At 41.3% G+C, this 14,271-nt stretch overlaps 1 protein-coding gene across 4 annotated transcripts in view; it reads right to left on the bottom strand.

The window, feature by feature from the left end:
- Positions 1 to 526: 526 nt before the first annotated feature.
- Positions 527 to 14,271, bottom strand: part of efl1 (elongation factor like GTPase 1) — a 100,462-nt gene continuing 86,717 nt past the window's right edge. For 2 of the 4 annotated variants that reach the window (XM_046387790.1, XM_046387659.1), the window contains exons 18-23: positions 12,798 to 12,927; positions 12,367 to 12,493; positions 11,650 to 11,854; positions 10,680 to 11,200; positions 7,303 to 7,487; positions 527 to 1,409 (exon numbers count right to left, since the gene is read on the bottom strand). In XM_046387790.1, coding sequence (XP_046243746.1) covers positions 1,221 to 1,409; positions 7,303 to 7,487; positions 10,680 to 11,200; positions 11,650 to 11,854; positions 12,367 to 12,493; positions 12,798 to 12,927 — 1,357 coding nt within the window. In that variant the 3' untranslated portion in view covers positions 527 to 1,220. Of the gene's footprint in view, positions 1,410 to 7,302; positions 7,488 to 10,092; positions 10,380 to 10,679; positions 11,201 to 11,649; positions 11,855 to 12,366; positions 12,494 to 12,797; positions 12,928 to 14,271 lie in introns of those variants that run through there. The other 2 variants (XR_006843257.1, XM_046387881.1) reach the window with 2 other exon arrangements.

Here is a 14,271-nt window from a genome sequence, read left to right as displayed (position 1 = left end):
GGTCCTAAGAACTCCACAACTACATGAATATGCATCCACACACACACACACACACACCTCTTCAGGGTGCTTTCAAGGTAATGTTACCTCTGTGCCACATGCACTTCTTTTGTCGTCCTACTATGACCTGCTCCTCTCATGAAGTTGTTGGCTTGGCTACAGTAATGCTTATCTGTATATATGTATATTTACTGTACCCTGAATGTATTGTTTAGACCATACCCGCTTGATATTTGGGTGAAGGCAGGGGAAAAAATCTGGAGCTGTGATTGGTCGAACTCGGTCATTAAAAAAAAAAGCTTTTTGCATGGATTAGAAGGACAAATTGTACCGGCATACTCTCACGTGAAAATGAGTACCTGCTACACCAAGTGTCTACAGGTTGGCAGGTCTGCAGTTGGTCAGAAAAGGATTAAAGCCGAGTGGGCTTCATGGCTCTGTTGAATTGATGTGAAGGCCAGCCTGAATCAACTTTTCATATTCAGGCCAGAGAAAAGCACAGCACAGCAGTAACAACACAAAGTCCTTATCTCAAAATATTATGACTTATTTACTGTGAGATTACATCATTCCCATGACAGTACTATTTTTTTTCTTAAACTTTATTCTCAAAATCTCAGGGTTCCTCTTTCCCAACAATGGCCTGAACACCTGAGGAAAGTCATGTTTGAAATTGCATTTTGACATGGTGGTCTTAAAATTACTGGAGATATGGAAAAGATCAGAGTTATTTCATTTTTGTAGTATGTACCACAATAAGCTGTCATGTCATACAGTGTAAATGTGTAAACCAATGATAAATAATGTCTGTGATGCTGTCATGTGTGTATGAACACAGATTTGCATTAAAAACAACATGATTTTCAAGAGTTAACGGAATTTGTAATATATTCTCAGTATGTGTGTATCATTCAGGCCAACTAATCAAGAATCTTATTGTGTATCTTATGAAAGCTGATAAAATATGAAAGTCACTGCCTGTTGAATAAGCAGCCAGACTGGAACTGCTGCTGTGATGAAGATACTTTGCTGCATTTGGATATGACATCTGCCCCTCTGCAAATAACGGTGAACTTCACACATGTAAGAGCACAGTCGTTAGCATCTGCAGTAACTTCACACATGTAAGAGCACAGTCGTTAGCATCTGCAGTCCTGGCTGGATGGATAGTCAGCTGTGTCACTGCTGGAGGTATCTTCTGCTTCTGTGTCTTCTCTTCCCTACTTGTTCTTGCTGAGAGTTCTCTGCTTCTCTGCGTGCTCTACTATCTTCTCCTCTACGTAGAGGCCTTTGCGGCGGCGGACAGCATTCATGTATTTGAGGGCCTGGTTGGCGGAGTCGGCTTTCTCCCCAAAGTGCAGGTATTCTTCTTCAGTGGTGGGAACCCAGAATGGATCACTGCCTATCACCTGGGTCAGAGAGGAAAAGGATAGAAGTGACAGTAGAAGACTCAATACTCATCAACCAAATAATAAATCATAATTTGGATTTGAACTCTACCTACAAATAAAGAGATAAGTCTAAATAAGAGCTGTGTAACTGTAAACAGTCAACGTGGAAACAGAAAACTGTGGAAAAAGTACAAGTGACACTTAAATAATGGATCATTTATTAAAGTGCTGTCGATTATTTTTCTGTTGATCAGCTAACACATACCATAACCTCTGCGTGCCTTGAGTCTTTATATTAAGTGACGCCAACTCATGTGTGACCCACACACGCACGCACGCATGCACGCACACTCTTTAAGAAGAGTAGCAGCACGGTCCTGCACCTGGCTGTGGTTACACTGGGACAGATGGTCGAGAGGGAACTACAACAATGAGCGGATTACAGAAGACAACACACACCCAACGCATGCACACATAAACACACCGCATGTGAGCAACATATGCTGGAGCACAATAGGATCCACTCGGGGTGGGGGTGGGGGTGCAACCTGCAACAGCCTCATGTTTAACTGACTGGCTGACTGAAATAGTGTTGGTGGATGGCTGGCACTGCCAACAAGTTACAAAAGTAGCGTGTCTGTCAAAAAGAGACCTCTGGAACTCTTAACACCAGTTGCTGAAGAACTGTCTTTAGCTCTGCTACTTCTAACACTTTAAAGTGGAGTTTGACAGGAGCTCTGTTACAAAAAGGACACTAACACATTAAGCTGATGACTGGCCAAGAAAATAGAACTGAAGAAAGCAAGGAAACAACTAGTCACTGACATCACTGTGGACAGATCTGCCATCATGACTCCCACATTAACAACAAGGGTACTGCTGAACCACAGAAAATCTCCTTGGCACAACAGTCCATCATCACATTTAAGAAAACAGTCGTGCAGTATTCATTTCCTGAATTGCCTGCTATGCTAACAGTAGCGTAGTGACAGTCAGATTTTCAGGCTGAGGGCAAAAAGGGCTTTGACTGAAACATCTTCTCATTTCTCTGTTAAATTTAAAACCTGCTATTTCCTAACTGTCTTTGCTGTGATCCTCATGTTTGGTTTTGTCCATCACTGCTGACAGTTCATGATTTAGGACTACACATGAAAATAGCCTAAATCAGAATTTAAAAGATAGGATTCAATGGAATTTGTTCACACGGATCTAAGTCTCAGATCAGCAAACAGACAAACAAAGAAACAACCTCCCCTAAAAAAACAAAACATAACAAAACAAAACAAAAACGAAAAACAAGAACAACAAAAAATACCCCAAAACATTTACCTTCTGTCATTATTTTGGCTAAGTCAAAACAGTCACACTGTAGTAAGTATCAATTCACAGATTTCGAAAATCTGCTGTCATGTATGTTTCAGGTGTAGCAGAAAGATGACAGGTTCTGTGCAGTATCTTAGATGTTCCTAAGACTGTGCTCTTCTGGACAGAGACCACCGATGTTGTACCTGGACTCTGCTGGAGCCACTCTCCCAGGCCCTAGTGCCCCGGTTACCACTGGCACCACTGTTACATTTACTCTCCACATACTCTCCTCTACGTTTTCTATCTCCTCTGTCAGCCCTTGGTGTTTTTCGAGCTTTGCTGGCACTTGGGATTGACAAACAAATGACAAACAACAGAGTTTGTTGACCACCAAAATGTCTGCTGGTTCACTATCACCATTTTGCCAGTCTGGATCTGGAAGTCCCACAGGATCTTAACGTGGTCATTCTCAACCACCTTTGGACGTGTCTTCCATTCTGATCTTGGGACTTCCAGCCCATACTCAGTGCAGATGTTCCTGTACACTACGCCAGCCACTTGGTTATTGCGTTCCATGTATGCTGGTCCTGCCTGCATCTTACACTCTGCTGTTAGGTACTGAATTGTATCAGGGGCTTCTTTGCACAGCCTGCACCTGAGGTCCTGTCTGGTGCTGTAGACCCCAGCCTGTATTGATCTTGTACTGAGTGCCTGTTAGTGCTTCTGTGCTCTCCTTCAATCCAGCCTTCTCTAGACATTGGTAGGATTTCTTGGCTCAGCCACTTCTTTTATGTGTGGTGGTACATGCCATCCAAGAGCACTTCCCTCTGTGATGGTTTGTCGTCCTCCTTCTCATCATGATTGCCAGGTTTCTGCTTTCTGAAGTCTTCAAGTAGCAGTGCATCGCTGGGGGGCATCTTCCTGATGCATTCCTGGATCTTTGTTGTTTCATACTGGCCTTCCTCATTCCACTTAGTGTACACTCTCAGGATCAGTGGCCTCTCTCTCTTCTATTTTAGCCAACTTATTTTACCAGCAGGATATTTGATGGCTGGAAGCAAGGTGTATAATAAAAAAAACAAACAAAGAAACAAACAAAAAAAACCTCAACAAAAATTCTATATTATATACACACACACACACAAGTTTGGCTGATCAATCCAAGACTTAGTCACACAATTCTTCAGTCTGCAGCTGAACAAAAGTTCAATACTGATGGAAAACTAATGTAAATGTCCCAGCAGGAGCCACTATCCCTCCAGTTACACAACAACACAAAATCTGCTCTCCCTGCCTCTGTGCTCATTCATATGGTAATCCAATATCCATGCCATATCAAATCACTGTCAGTAGGAATGTTGACATCAGCACTAAGCAACAGGCAGGTCCTCAAGCTAAGAGGGCTGGGGGACTGGGGGGGTTGGAGACAAACTCTTTGTGAGGAAGCGTCTGTGCAGAAATTAAATCAGACAGACAACTTTTAATGAGGCAAATACAATGGTACAAGACAATGCGCAATGGGCTCGTGGTGGGATGGGGGTGACGGGTGCTGCAAAATGAATAGAATGATGACAAGATGGCCATGGTACACATGCAAAGGGTCTGTAGGTGCTCTACAGGTTGTATGGCAGCTAAATGTAGTTTTATTATACATGTATATATATATAACACTGAAAACCGTGTACAACTGGTATGTGCAACTGGCCTTATAGCTACACATTTAAAATACCATCAAGCTAAAGTCACTAACTCCTCACCTTTACCGCTTTCAGCTTTGCCTGTCATACCTGGTGTTTCTTGGTCATTGGGCTCCCGGCTTTGGGTGAGGGATTTTGACTTAGCTTCTTTTGCTTTACGTTAGCAACACATGTTCTGCACATTTGACTGACAAGTGTTTATACTGCACTATTTTCAAAATAGCAGGTTATTTATCATGTAATAGATAAAGAAATAGGTTAGCATGTAATTTGTTGTACTTGACCACAGGCCTTTGCATGGGCTGGGGTCATCTGTATCCTTTGACCCTCCTTGGCAACAGGCCTACAAAGGTGTAAGCCTCCCAGAAGAAAACTTTGCCAATTTTACCAATTAAATCAATTAAAATCTGGCCTATTCTTAAAAGAAAACTGAAAATACGTTTAACTTAAAAACAACTGTACCAGCAGGTTAAATACAAATTTAAATTAAATAAAAGAAAATGAAAAATTATGTTGTAAAATCACCTAAGAGCACTTAGCAATATTCAGGTACAGGAAGCAAGGAAGAAACAAAACATTACACTGCAATATGTAGTGTTACTGTACTAGTTCTAACTAACACTAGCAGCTAGCCGTTTGCCATGGAATACACCGTGACATCATCAAAATGACTGTACTGCCTAGGTAAACAAACTGCTGACCACTACAGCGGTTGTACAGATGTATGTATATGTATATACATTATGTTATTATACATTATATGTATATTAGCATTACAGAAAGTGCTAACAACCTGTTTGCAACCCATGACTAATACTAATACTAACAACTTCAGAAATACAATTGAAACAATGAGAAACTCTAAGTCATCACATATGAAAATTTTATGAAAATAAAAAATATTTAAGACATTTAAATCACAGTGACAATATATGCTTACACATAGCTGTATAACAGGGGACGATCGCCTCTCGTGTTATAGACAACTTGACCCATTACCCCAACTGACCCTGTCCATATGGACAGCAGGACGCTGAGATGGCTGTGTGTGTGTGCGCACACTGCGGCTCCAGCCAGCCAAGCGGCAAGTATAACGGTCTAAGGCACGTTGTCTATTGCAGCTTTGATCCCAATTCCCTCAAGGGACTCGTCTCATTAACCAGACAGCCTCACTGACCCATAGGCCCACATAACGAGTTCAGTCCCACTCCAGCGGTGAGTGTGTACAATGGCTTCAGAAAGTATTGTGTATTTCACAATTTGTTGATTTTAGGTACTTGTGAAAAAATGCTTTATAGGGAAGATGCTTTCAAAAATAATACCATGTATAGTTGTAACAACAAAATGCTATACAATGACAACCAGATGGATCACTGAAAGGGCAGAAAGAAACCAAAGATATACTATATAGACAAAAGTATATAGACACACCTTTCTATTACTGAATTTAGGTGTGGGGTGAGCTGTTTTTCAGTGGTTAGGCTAGGCCCTGTACTTTGAGTGAAGGGAAATATTGATGCTTCAGCATACCAAAATGTTTTGGACAATGCTATGCCTCCAACCCCATGGTAACAGCCTGGGGAAGGGCCCCCTACACCCCAGCACAACTGCGCTCCAGTGGACAAAGCAAGGTCAACAAAGACATAGCTGGATGAGTCTGGTACGGAAAAACCCAACTGGCCCGTGCAGGGCCCCAACCTCAACCACACTGGACACCATCGGGACAAACCAGAAAGGAGGTTGCAAGCTAGGACCCCATGTCCAACACCAGTCCCCAAACCCACAAACGCTCCACAGCATGAATGGGCAAAAACTCCATCAGAAACACTCCACAATCCTGTGGAAAGCCTTCTCAGAAGAGTAGAAGCAGTCACAACCACAAAGGGGGGGACCAACTAAACATCAATGTCCATGCACTTAGAACGCAATGTCACCGAAGTACCTCTTGGTGTAATGGTCAGGTTTCTATATAAGGTACCTCTGAACATATAAAAATGAGAATACAATAAATCACTAGTAACTGCTTAAGGAAACTGGAAGTTTTGCATCAAAATATGACCAGATTTAAATATGAACCACTTCCTGTTTCATGCCTTTTAACAAGCTGGACTTCCTGGGCCTGTTGCTTTATTTTAAACCTTCAAAAAAGAAACAGACCATATTTTCTCAAAAAGTGACAACATAGTAAAGTGAATTAGAATTAAAAATCAAATCTGAACCAGATCTGGTACATTTATTTTACTGTATTGCAGTCTGATATTACTAAAATGAAGTGATACTCGATTATATTTGTTGTGCATCGAGAACTTGTGATTCTAGTCTGAAAGCCTTTTCTGTATCTTGGGAGCTAATTTTATTTCTTCCACCTCCAGCTAGCCGTGTTCTGCTTGATAGTTAATATCACTCTTGTGCTTTTTCCAGTAAGTAATTCTTTTCAGTTCATTCTTAAAATGGCTGGAAGCTTTCTCTTCTGAATTTTACACTGCATACCAGTACTTAATCAAATCTTCATCTGAGTGCCATGCTGCTCAAGTTCTCTCTCCACTGTGTTGTGATAAATTCAGTCATTTGCACTGAATAAGCCACCCATGGTTACTTAGAATGTAGCTACTGCCCTTTCTCAGCACTTTACTACGTACGTTTCTACAAACTACAACTGCTCAGACATTAACACACTTGCACCTGCATAGTATTATTATATTGTTTAATTTAAAGCAGTCCAAATGTGCATATGCTTAACTGGCATGCACATTATACGGCAGGAACCAGGTCTTTATCTTTATGGTTGTGTTGACACAGCTTTAAATTAACTACCGAAAATACAGTACATACACTACACTCCGCACACATAACACACTTAGTATATATATGAAATATGTATGTATGTATGCATGTGTGTGTGTAATCACCTCCCAGTGGCTGAAGACCAGTTGTGGACTGGCCAATCCACTGGTCCTCTTGCGGATCTCGTCAGCAAATCCGAAGCTCTCAGCCACAGGCAGAACAGCCTTTATAATGAACATGTCTGTCCCTTCCTTCATCTCTTCATGAAGGACGCGACCCTCTCGCTTCCCCAGTACACCATATACTCGGCCTGGAACAGGAAAAGACACAGGTCAGCATACAGCCAGTACATACAGTGAGGACATTTTAACAAACTGTAGATAAAGGTTCAAACTATAGCCCCACCAATATTGATTCAATAGTGATGTAACGGCTGATAGTACCTTTTTGAAACATTAAAAATTGGGAGCTAAGAAATCAACTTGTCAGTGCTCTTTGGTGGACAAACCATGTAATGGTGGTGACATTGCTTCTCAGTATAACAATTTTTTTACTGGTCTGTACATCGGCTCTGTTGACTTCTCTGTGTACCTCTAGTTTGAATTATATTTTATATTATGAGTCACTGCAGCTTTTCTGTAGGCTCCTGAACTTTAGAACGGATTTTATACCCTATATCTTCCAGTGAAGTCGCATTAGTAGTCAGAGGCAGTATAAACAGGAGGAATGATTACAAAGAGCAAAAGCTCTTCTGATAAATATGGCATGTGAATACCGAGAAGGGAATTTCAGTGTTTTAAAACCTGGACCTTATATTTAGATATATTGGTGTGTAAATTACTAAAAGGTTTTGTTTTGGAGTTTTTCCAGTTGATTACCTCAGCCTCGGAGTTATGTTTTACTTCAGCTACTGTATGGGCCAGGAAGTAGAGAGGGGTGTCCACAGGTCGGAGGATTGGTAGTTCAATCCCTAGCCTCTGAAGTCTGCATGCTGAGGACAAGTGTCCTCGGTCAATCTGGGCAACCACAACTTGTGTGAATTTTTGTGTGAATGGTTATTGCTCCTGATGAGTTGATACTCCTGCGTAATGTGTGGAAGTGTAACCATGCACTACAAAAGAGCATGAATACAGAGACGGACCTCTGCGGACGTCTGTTGTAACATAACAACACTAAAAGCACTCTCTGTAGCAAGACAGTACACTACTGCATTATTCTACTAATGAAACTAGTCAGATGTGACCGAAAGGACCTATTGATGAATTCTATCGACCCAGATACTGGCTGAGTTGGACAAATGTCTAATTGCACATCTGCAATTTGGGGGTAGCCGTGGCCTAGAGGTTGGAGAAGCGGATTGTGATCGGAAGGTCGCTGGTTCAATTCCCCCACCGGACGGGCAGGAAAAATCTGAGTGTGGTGGAGTGATAATGTCCCCACCCCCCATTAGCCGGCTGATGTGCCCTTGAGCAAGGCACTTAACCCGCAATATATGCTCCCCGGGCGCTTGATGCAGCCCACTGCTCCTGTGTGTGTTTCACTGCATGTTGCATGTGTGTGTTTCAATCAGTGATGGGTTAAAGAGAAGCAGAGAAGTAATTTCCCAGCTTGGGATTAATAAAGTAACTTAAATTAAAAAAAAAAAAAAATTAAAATCAAATGGTACAATCAGTATCAGGTATAGTAAATCAGTGCACTCAGTAGTCTACAGTGTGAGTAACTAGAAATGTATTGATACTGATTATATGCAGCATTAGTGGTGACACCTGAGGGTTTTTTAAAATTAAAACTCATTCCCAAGAGCTTCCTATATCATGACAGAGATAAAAATGAGCTGTAGTTTAGTTACTTACACAGACATGATTTAAATCTTAAAGATCATAATTGAATAGACCATTTGAAATTGGATTTTCCACTGAACCCAAACTAATGGAATAATCTACACAGCCCAGTAAAGTAGCTCATCTAACTGGACACAGGTAAGAATCATCGTCAGCTGAGGCAGTGGTGCTTCTTAAGCAGCCAGGTGAAGCTAAAATTTAGAATTTTTTTCTAGTTAATGCCCCACTTAATGGACCGGCTCTTACTCAGCTGACAAAGCAGTTCTTTGGGTAACCAGCTGCTGTGGCTACTAACAAGCCTGGAGATATTGTTTACCAACATGTTAAATGGCATTTCAAGCCTCATTTTCATCCTAATTACTTTCAGAGGACAGTAGTTTAGGGACTGTAGTGGAGCATTAGTCCATACTGAGCTCTGCAGTTTTGCCTATTGATCTCAAGGTACAAGTACCTCAAAATTGTACTTAAGTATAGTACTTGAGTAAATGCACTTAATTAATTCCCACCACTGTCTGTACCACATGTAGAGGTGGTCTGGTCCACAATCTGATCAGATCTCAATCAGGTGGAAATGACATGTGTAATGTGACCACATTCTTAAGGACAGAGTATGCAGTAATTTCCTAAAAAAAAAAAAAAAAATAAACAGATTCAATCCCCTAGAAGTGTGTGTTGTTGTCTGTATCTGCCGACTGCCCTCTGCCTGTATTTTCTTATTTTCTTAGTACTTTGCTGTGTTGGGTCATTTGTGGGTGTCAGCCATTGTTCAGCACTGTGTAGCCTCCAGACAATAACAAAGCAAGGCTGGGACTCCATAAAATCATTGCACCCAGGTTACAGCTGTCTCTGTCTCTCCATGGTCTCTCTCCTCTGCCTGCTCTGTCTGTCTGACAGAGCTGCAGGTCTGTCTGTGTAAGCTGCACGGAGACACACCTTCAGTTCAGCTGTGTCATCACAAAATCCAGTGAGCTGTTCAGAGATCTGGGTGAGTTTACGTATTGTTGTGTTTAAAACATAATATCTGTGAAATAATCAGAAGATAACATTTTATTCCTCCGATTCACTGCTTTGTTCGTGCTAATGGCCACTCTCCCTCTTCATTCGCTCTGTGGCTCACTTGACCACCTCTGCGCTCACTCTTGACTGTTGAGCTGCGAAGGAGTGGTGAACTTTTAATGTGTGTTTACAAACAGCAACTAAAATATTCTGCATATTATGCCTTAAGGAAAAAAACACCCAGCTCTTCACTTTGCCTCCCACGCAATCTGTATGGCAGCTCTTCTTCTGCAAAGGAAAGTGAGGAGAGCCCATGGAGCATCACCTCAGCAGGTTCAGAACTTTCTTGAATATTACTCATTCTCCTAACAGGACAAAATACCACAAAATACCAGCTTTACATTCAGATCCAAACAAATCCAGCCATTTAACACTAACCTTGGTGTAATTCATTCATTCATGGAACCCACTTCTGTTGATTTGGCATGAAGTCTAAGGAGTGTTACTGTTGTGTTAATTTGTTTTTACATAATGTGTCCACAAGATTTTAATCAGACACCTGCCATAAGGGGTGTTGACAGTGGTCGCCACTTCTCTATCTTTGTTCCCAGTAAAATAAAATGTTTTCTGTGTGTGGCAGAAGTTTGTCAGCAATGCTCTCTTACCTAGCACTTCAGCAGTGGCCATAATCTCACATGTATACATGGCAGCCATGAGTCTCTGGGGCTGAGCCTGGAAGGCGTGGCGGCAGGCTTCCTTCATGGCAGCAATCAGCTGGCCGGAGACTGGCCCATAACAGTCTGCAGAGGCAGCGTCTAATCTTCGTCTGGCCTGGCTTGGCTCTGCTGCTGTGCCCTCCCCCTGTGCCGATGTCTTGATACTTCTTTCCACTTTGCTGTCTGCTACATTCTCTTGGGATACAGAGTCCTCCTCCAAGGAGTCCTGATGTTGTGGCAAGGCTGAAGACTGGATGTCCCACCTCTCAATGGAAAAACAAACTCCCATGAGGGGCTCCTCGCACATGGGCCCTGAGAGAGTTGCTAGCTGGAAGCCGCTGATGATGCTGTTATCAAAGTCTCGTATAACAGCAGCCTGAGCTCCAGCCTCGGCTGCTATGGCCAGACATTGCCACACTGACGGCCGCTGGTAGTCCTCCACATTGTTCAGCAGGATGTTGGGACCATACCTGAAAATGAAAAACATGAAAAACAGTAATATGGTGAAGCTGTACAAATTATTTGTGTCACACAAGCCCTTCGTGTGCAGTACAGCATTATTCTGAAGTATTTTCCAAATACGGCATATAAACCAGATTCCGGAAAACATAAATAAAAACTGTCACTTATAAACTGAGTTTGCATTACAAGCAACAAATGTAAATTAAAACAAAAGTAGAATAGAAAACAATAAGCCTTCCAACTAAAATCTGATTAAACAAGAGTAAAGGCCTGCCTCAAACAAAAGTCTGTTTTCTGGTTCCGCTGTAGTGGTAAATAAAGACCACATCCTCTAGGACAATGTTTAGTCTACTGTGTTTTCGATTCTTCTCACTGTCAATAGAATATTAAGGTCTATGTGAACCATGTTTATGTCACTATAGTCACTACTGTAATCAGTCCTGAAAGAGTCTCAGACCTGCGAGGCCCAAATGACCAGATACGTTCCACAGCATTCCTCCACTTCCTCCCTTGCAGCAGGCTCTCCAGTTGGGCCTTGAGTCCAGCTATGGCCTCCAGGGTCCTAGGGCTGACGTCCAGACTCTTCCCCTCCCTCAGAGACATGTTTAGCTGCTCCAGAGTCCGAATCAGCTCTGTGCTGCTCTCCAATAGATGAGTCACTTCTGATAACAAAAACAACATTGACATGGTTTCATGGAACAGTGGCATTAAGGTATGAGACACTTCATAGCTCTGCAGTTTCAGTGTTTAAGAAAATTTGCTTTTACAAACGACATCTAGCACGTTGTGATCTTTAAACACACGCGCATTGCATGTTTGATTCAGAAGGAAGAGAAAAAACTGTCTGTTCCCACTGAGACTAATTGGAGGATTTTCCTTTTTTTTTCCTCTTAAACCTATTTTCTGCTTCCTTAACTCAGCACAATCTGTTCTTGAGGGACACAAGATCCCAAACACGTTTAGAGAAATCAGTTTCTGATTCCTACCCTCCTATCTTTGCTTCTGAATCCTTCAGGCCTCAGCATGTTTTTAGATCAGCTCACAGCACCTTTAAGATCAATTAGCTAATACAACAGCTACGGACATGTTCAGCCTCAGACCCGGATGACACGACGTACAGCCTAGTTTGTCTGAAAGATACTGATATCTTTGGCACGCTTGCTGCTTATCTCACCTTGTGGGAGGGGGACTGCCCGGACACTCACAGTGGCCAGCCTGTTGGGAGTGGTAAGGGTGACCAGACCACTCGCGTCCACTTGTAGAGTATCAGACAATCGGCCCTGAGAGGCCTCTTCTTTCGTCTTGCAGCACAGAAAAACAGACATATCGACATGTTAAGGGCTGTGTTTGTCAGTTTATCAGTACATCCAACAAATCTACCCCTTGCTTCACTGCTCAATTTGACTACCTAAATCTCCAAATTACTCAAACGTGGTAATGTAAAACATGTCCAACATACAGCTATGAGACAAGTCATCTATTGTGTTCCATTTCCCAGGAAAAACTTAGGACACAACACATTCACGAAGAGGCAGCATCTAAGCTTTCACAAACTGGTTATATAATGGCACGGACTACAGTTTACTCACTGTCGGGCTGACTCACCTGGTGAATGATGGCGACTTTCTGTTGCTTGCCCAGGTCTTCGTTCACCATGTCCACTTTAGGAGGACGTACCACTGTTTCCCTGAAGGGAATGATGGGCTTGGATGCACTGATCTCAATTTTAGCAAACCTTTAAAAAGACAAGTCAAAATCCTGTTATTGATACTAATGACACAATGTCGTGATTGTCCACATATCAGCTTCATGCCAGTTTACATTCATTAAAAAAAAAAAGAAAAATCCATAAGATAAGATGGTCCTTTATTAGTCCTGCAGTGGGGAAATTCACATTGTCACAGCATCACAATGATAGCACATACAGATGCAGATAAGTCAAATAAAACTATTCTAAAATATTTTTACAAATGAAATAGGGCTGGGACTGACAAGATAATTAGTTAACACCGACATTTATTTTATCGCGTAGTTGTTTTTATTATTATAACTATTCTTTTTTCTTTTGTGATTAAAGTTTTTATTTATTCATCCACAAATAAACAATCAAACTTGAAAACTAACATTGACACCAATAACAGACAGTATATCCAGCATATAACCATATATACAAAGGCCTCCTGTACATCGACAATTTATTTTTTTTTTCCACTTTTAAAACCAAAATATACATTCATCAGATCAGCACCATGTCTACAGTTTTTCCCTATGCCCTGCCTACAAAAAAATACCTTCCTATAATGTTCCTCTTTGTTGTTAATTCTTGCCAACATGCGTTCATATGATGCAGCTTCTGACATCATTTCCATCCATTTTTCAACATCAACTCATTTTTATTTTCTGGAGGAGTGATTCCATATTGGAGAGCATTATTTCATCCAGAGTTGAATTTAGCTGAATGCCTAGATATTTCATACCTGAAGGTATAAATTTGTTAAATTTGTTATTATGCGCTAAAATAAAAAAATAATAATTGTTGATAATCGGTGTTGATTAATTATCGCGTTAATTATTGACTTGCCTGGCCCTAACGCATTAACGTGTTAACGCAGTCCCAGCCCTAAAATAAAAATGTTTACACAATTTCTTTTTGTAAACAAAAGATATAATGTGAGAACTTAGTTAAAAACATTTGAAACCAAAAGAAGACTATGAGTCTACAGACATGGGATGGCACATTTCCATACACATGTACTGGCTCGGCATGACTCAGTCTGACATGACACATCAGCCCAGTGTGGCAGGGATTTGCATCTCCATTCCAATAGGGTTTTCCACTTGATAGTGTGTCTTCAAATGATCACACGCTTGAGTCAATAACATTTGAAAAAAAAGCAGCAGGCATATCCGTGGCTGTTTTAGCGGTCAATGGAGTGGCTGCATGGAATAAAAAAACCCATTCCATTCCCTACAGCTTCTTCAAAATAAAAGTACCCAGTTATTTTGTGATTTAAAGGATTTTCACCAGCAGCAACTTATCATGACTCTTAAAGCTGAATGTGAACATAAGGAAAACAGT

This window comes from Scatophagus argus, chromosome 1 (assembly GCF_020382885.2).
Source record: "Scatophagus argus isolate fScaArg1 chromosome 1, fScaArg1.pri, whole genome shotgun sequence".
Taxonomy (NCBI): Eukaryota; Metazoa; Chordata; class Actinopteri; family Scatophagidae; genus Scatophagus; species Scatophagus argus.
This window is presented reverse-complemented; position numbering and strand designations above follow the sequence as displayed.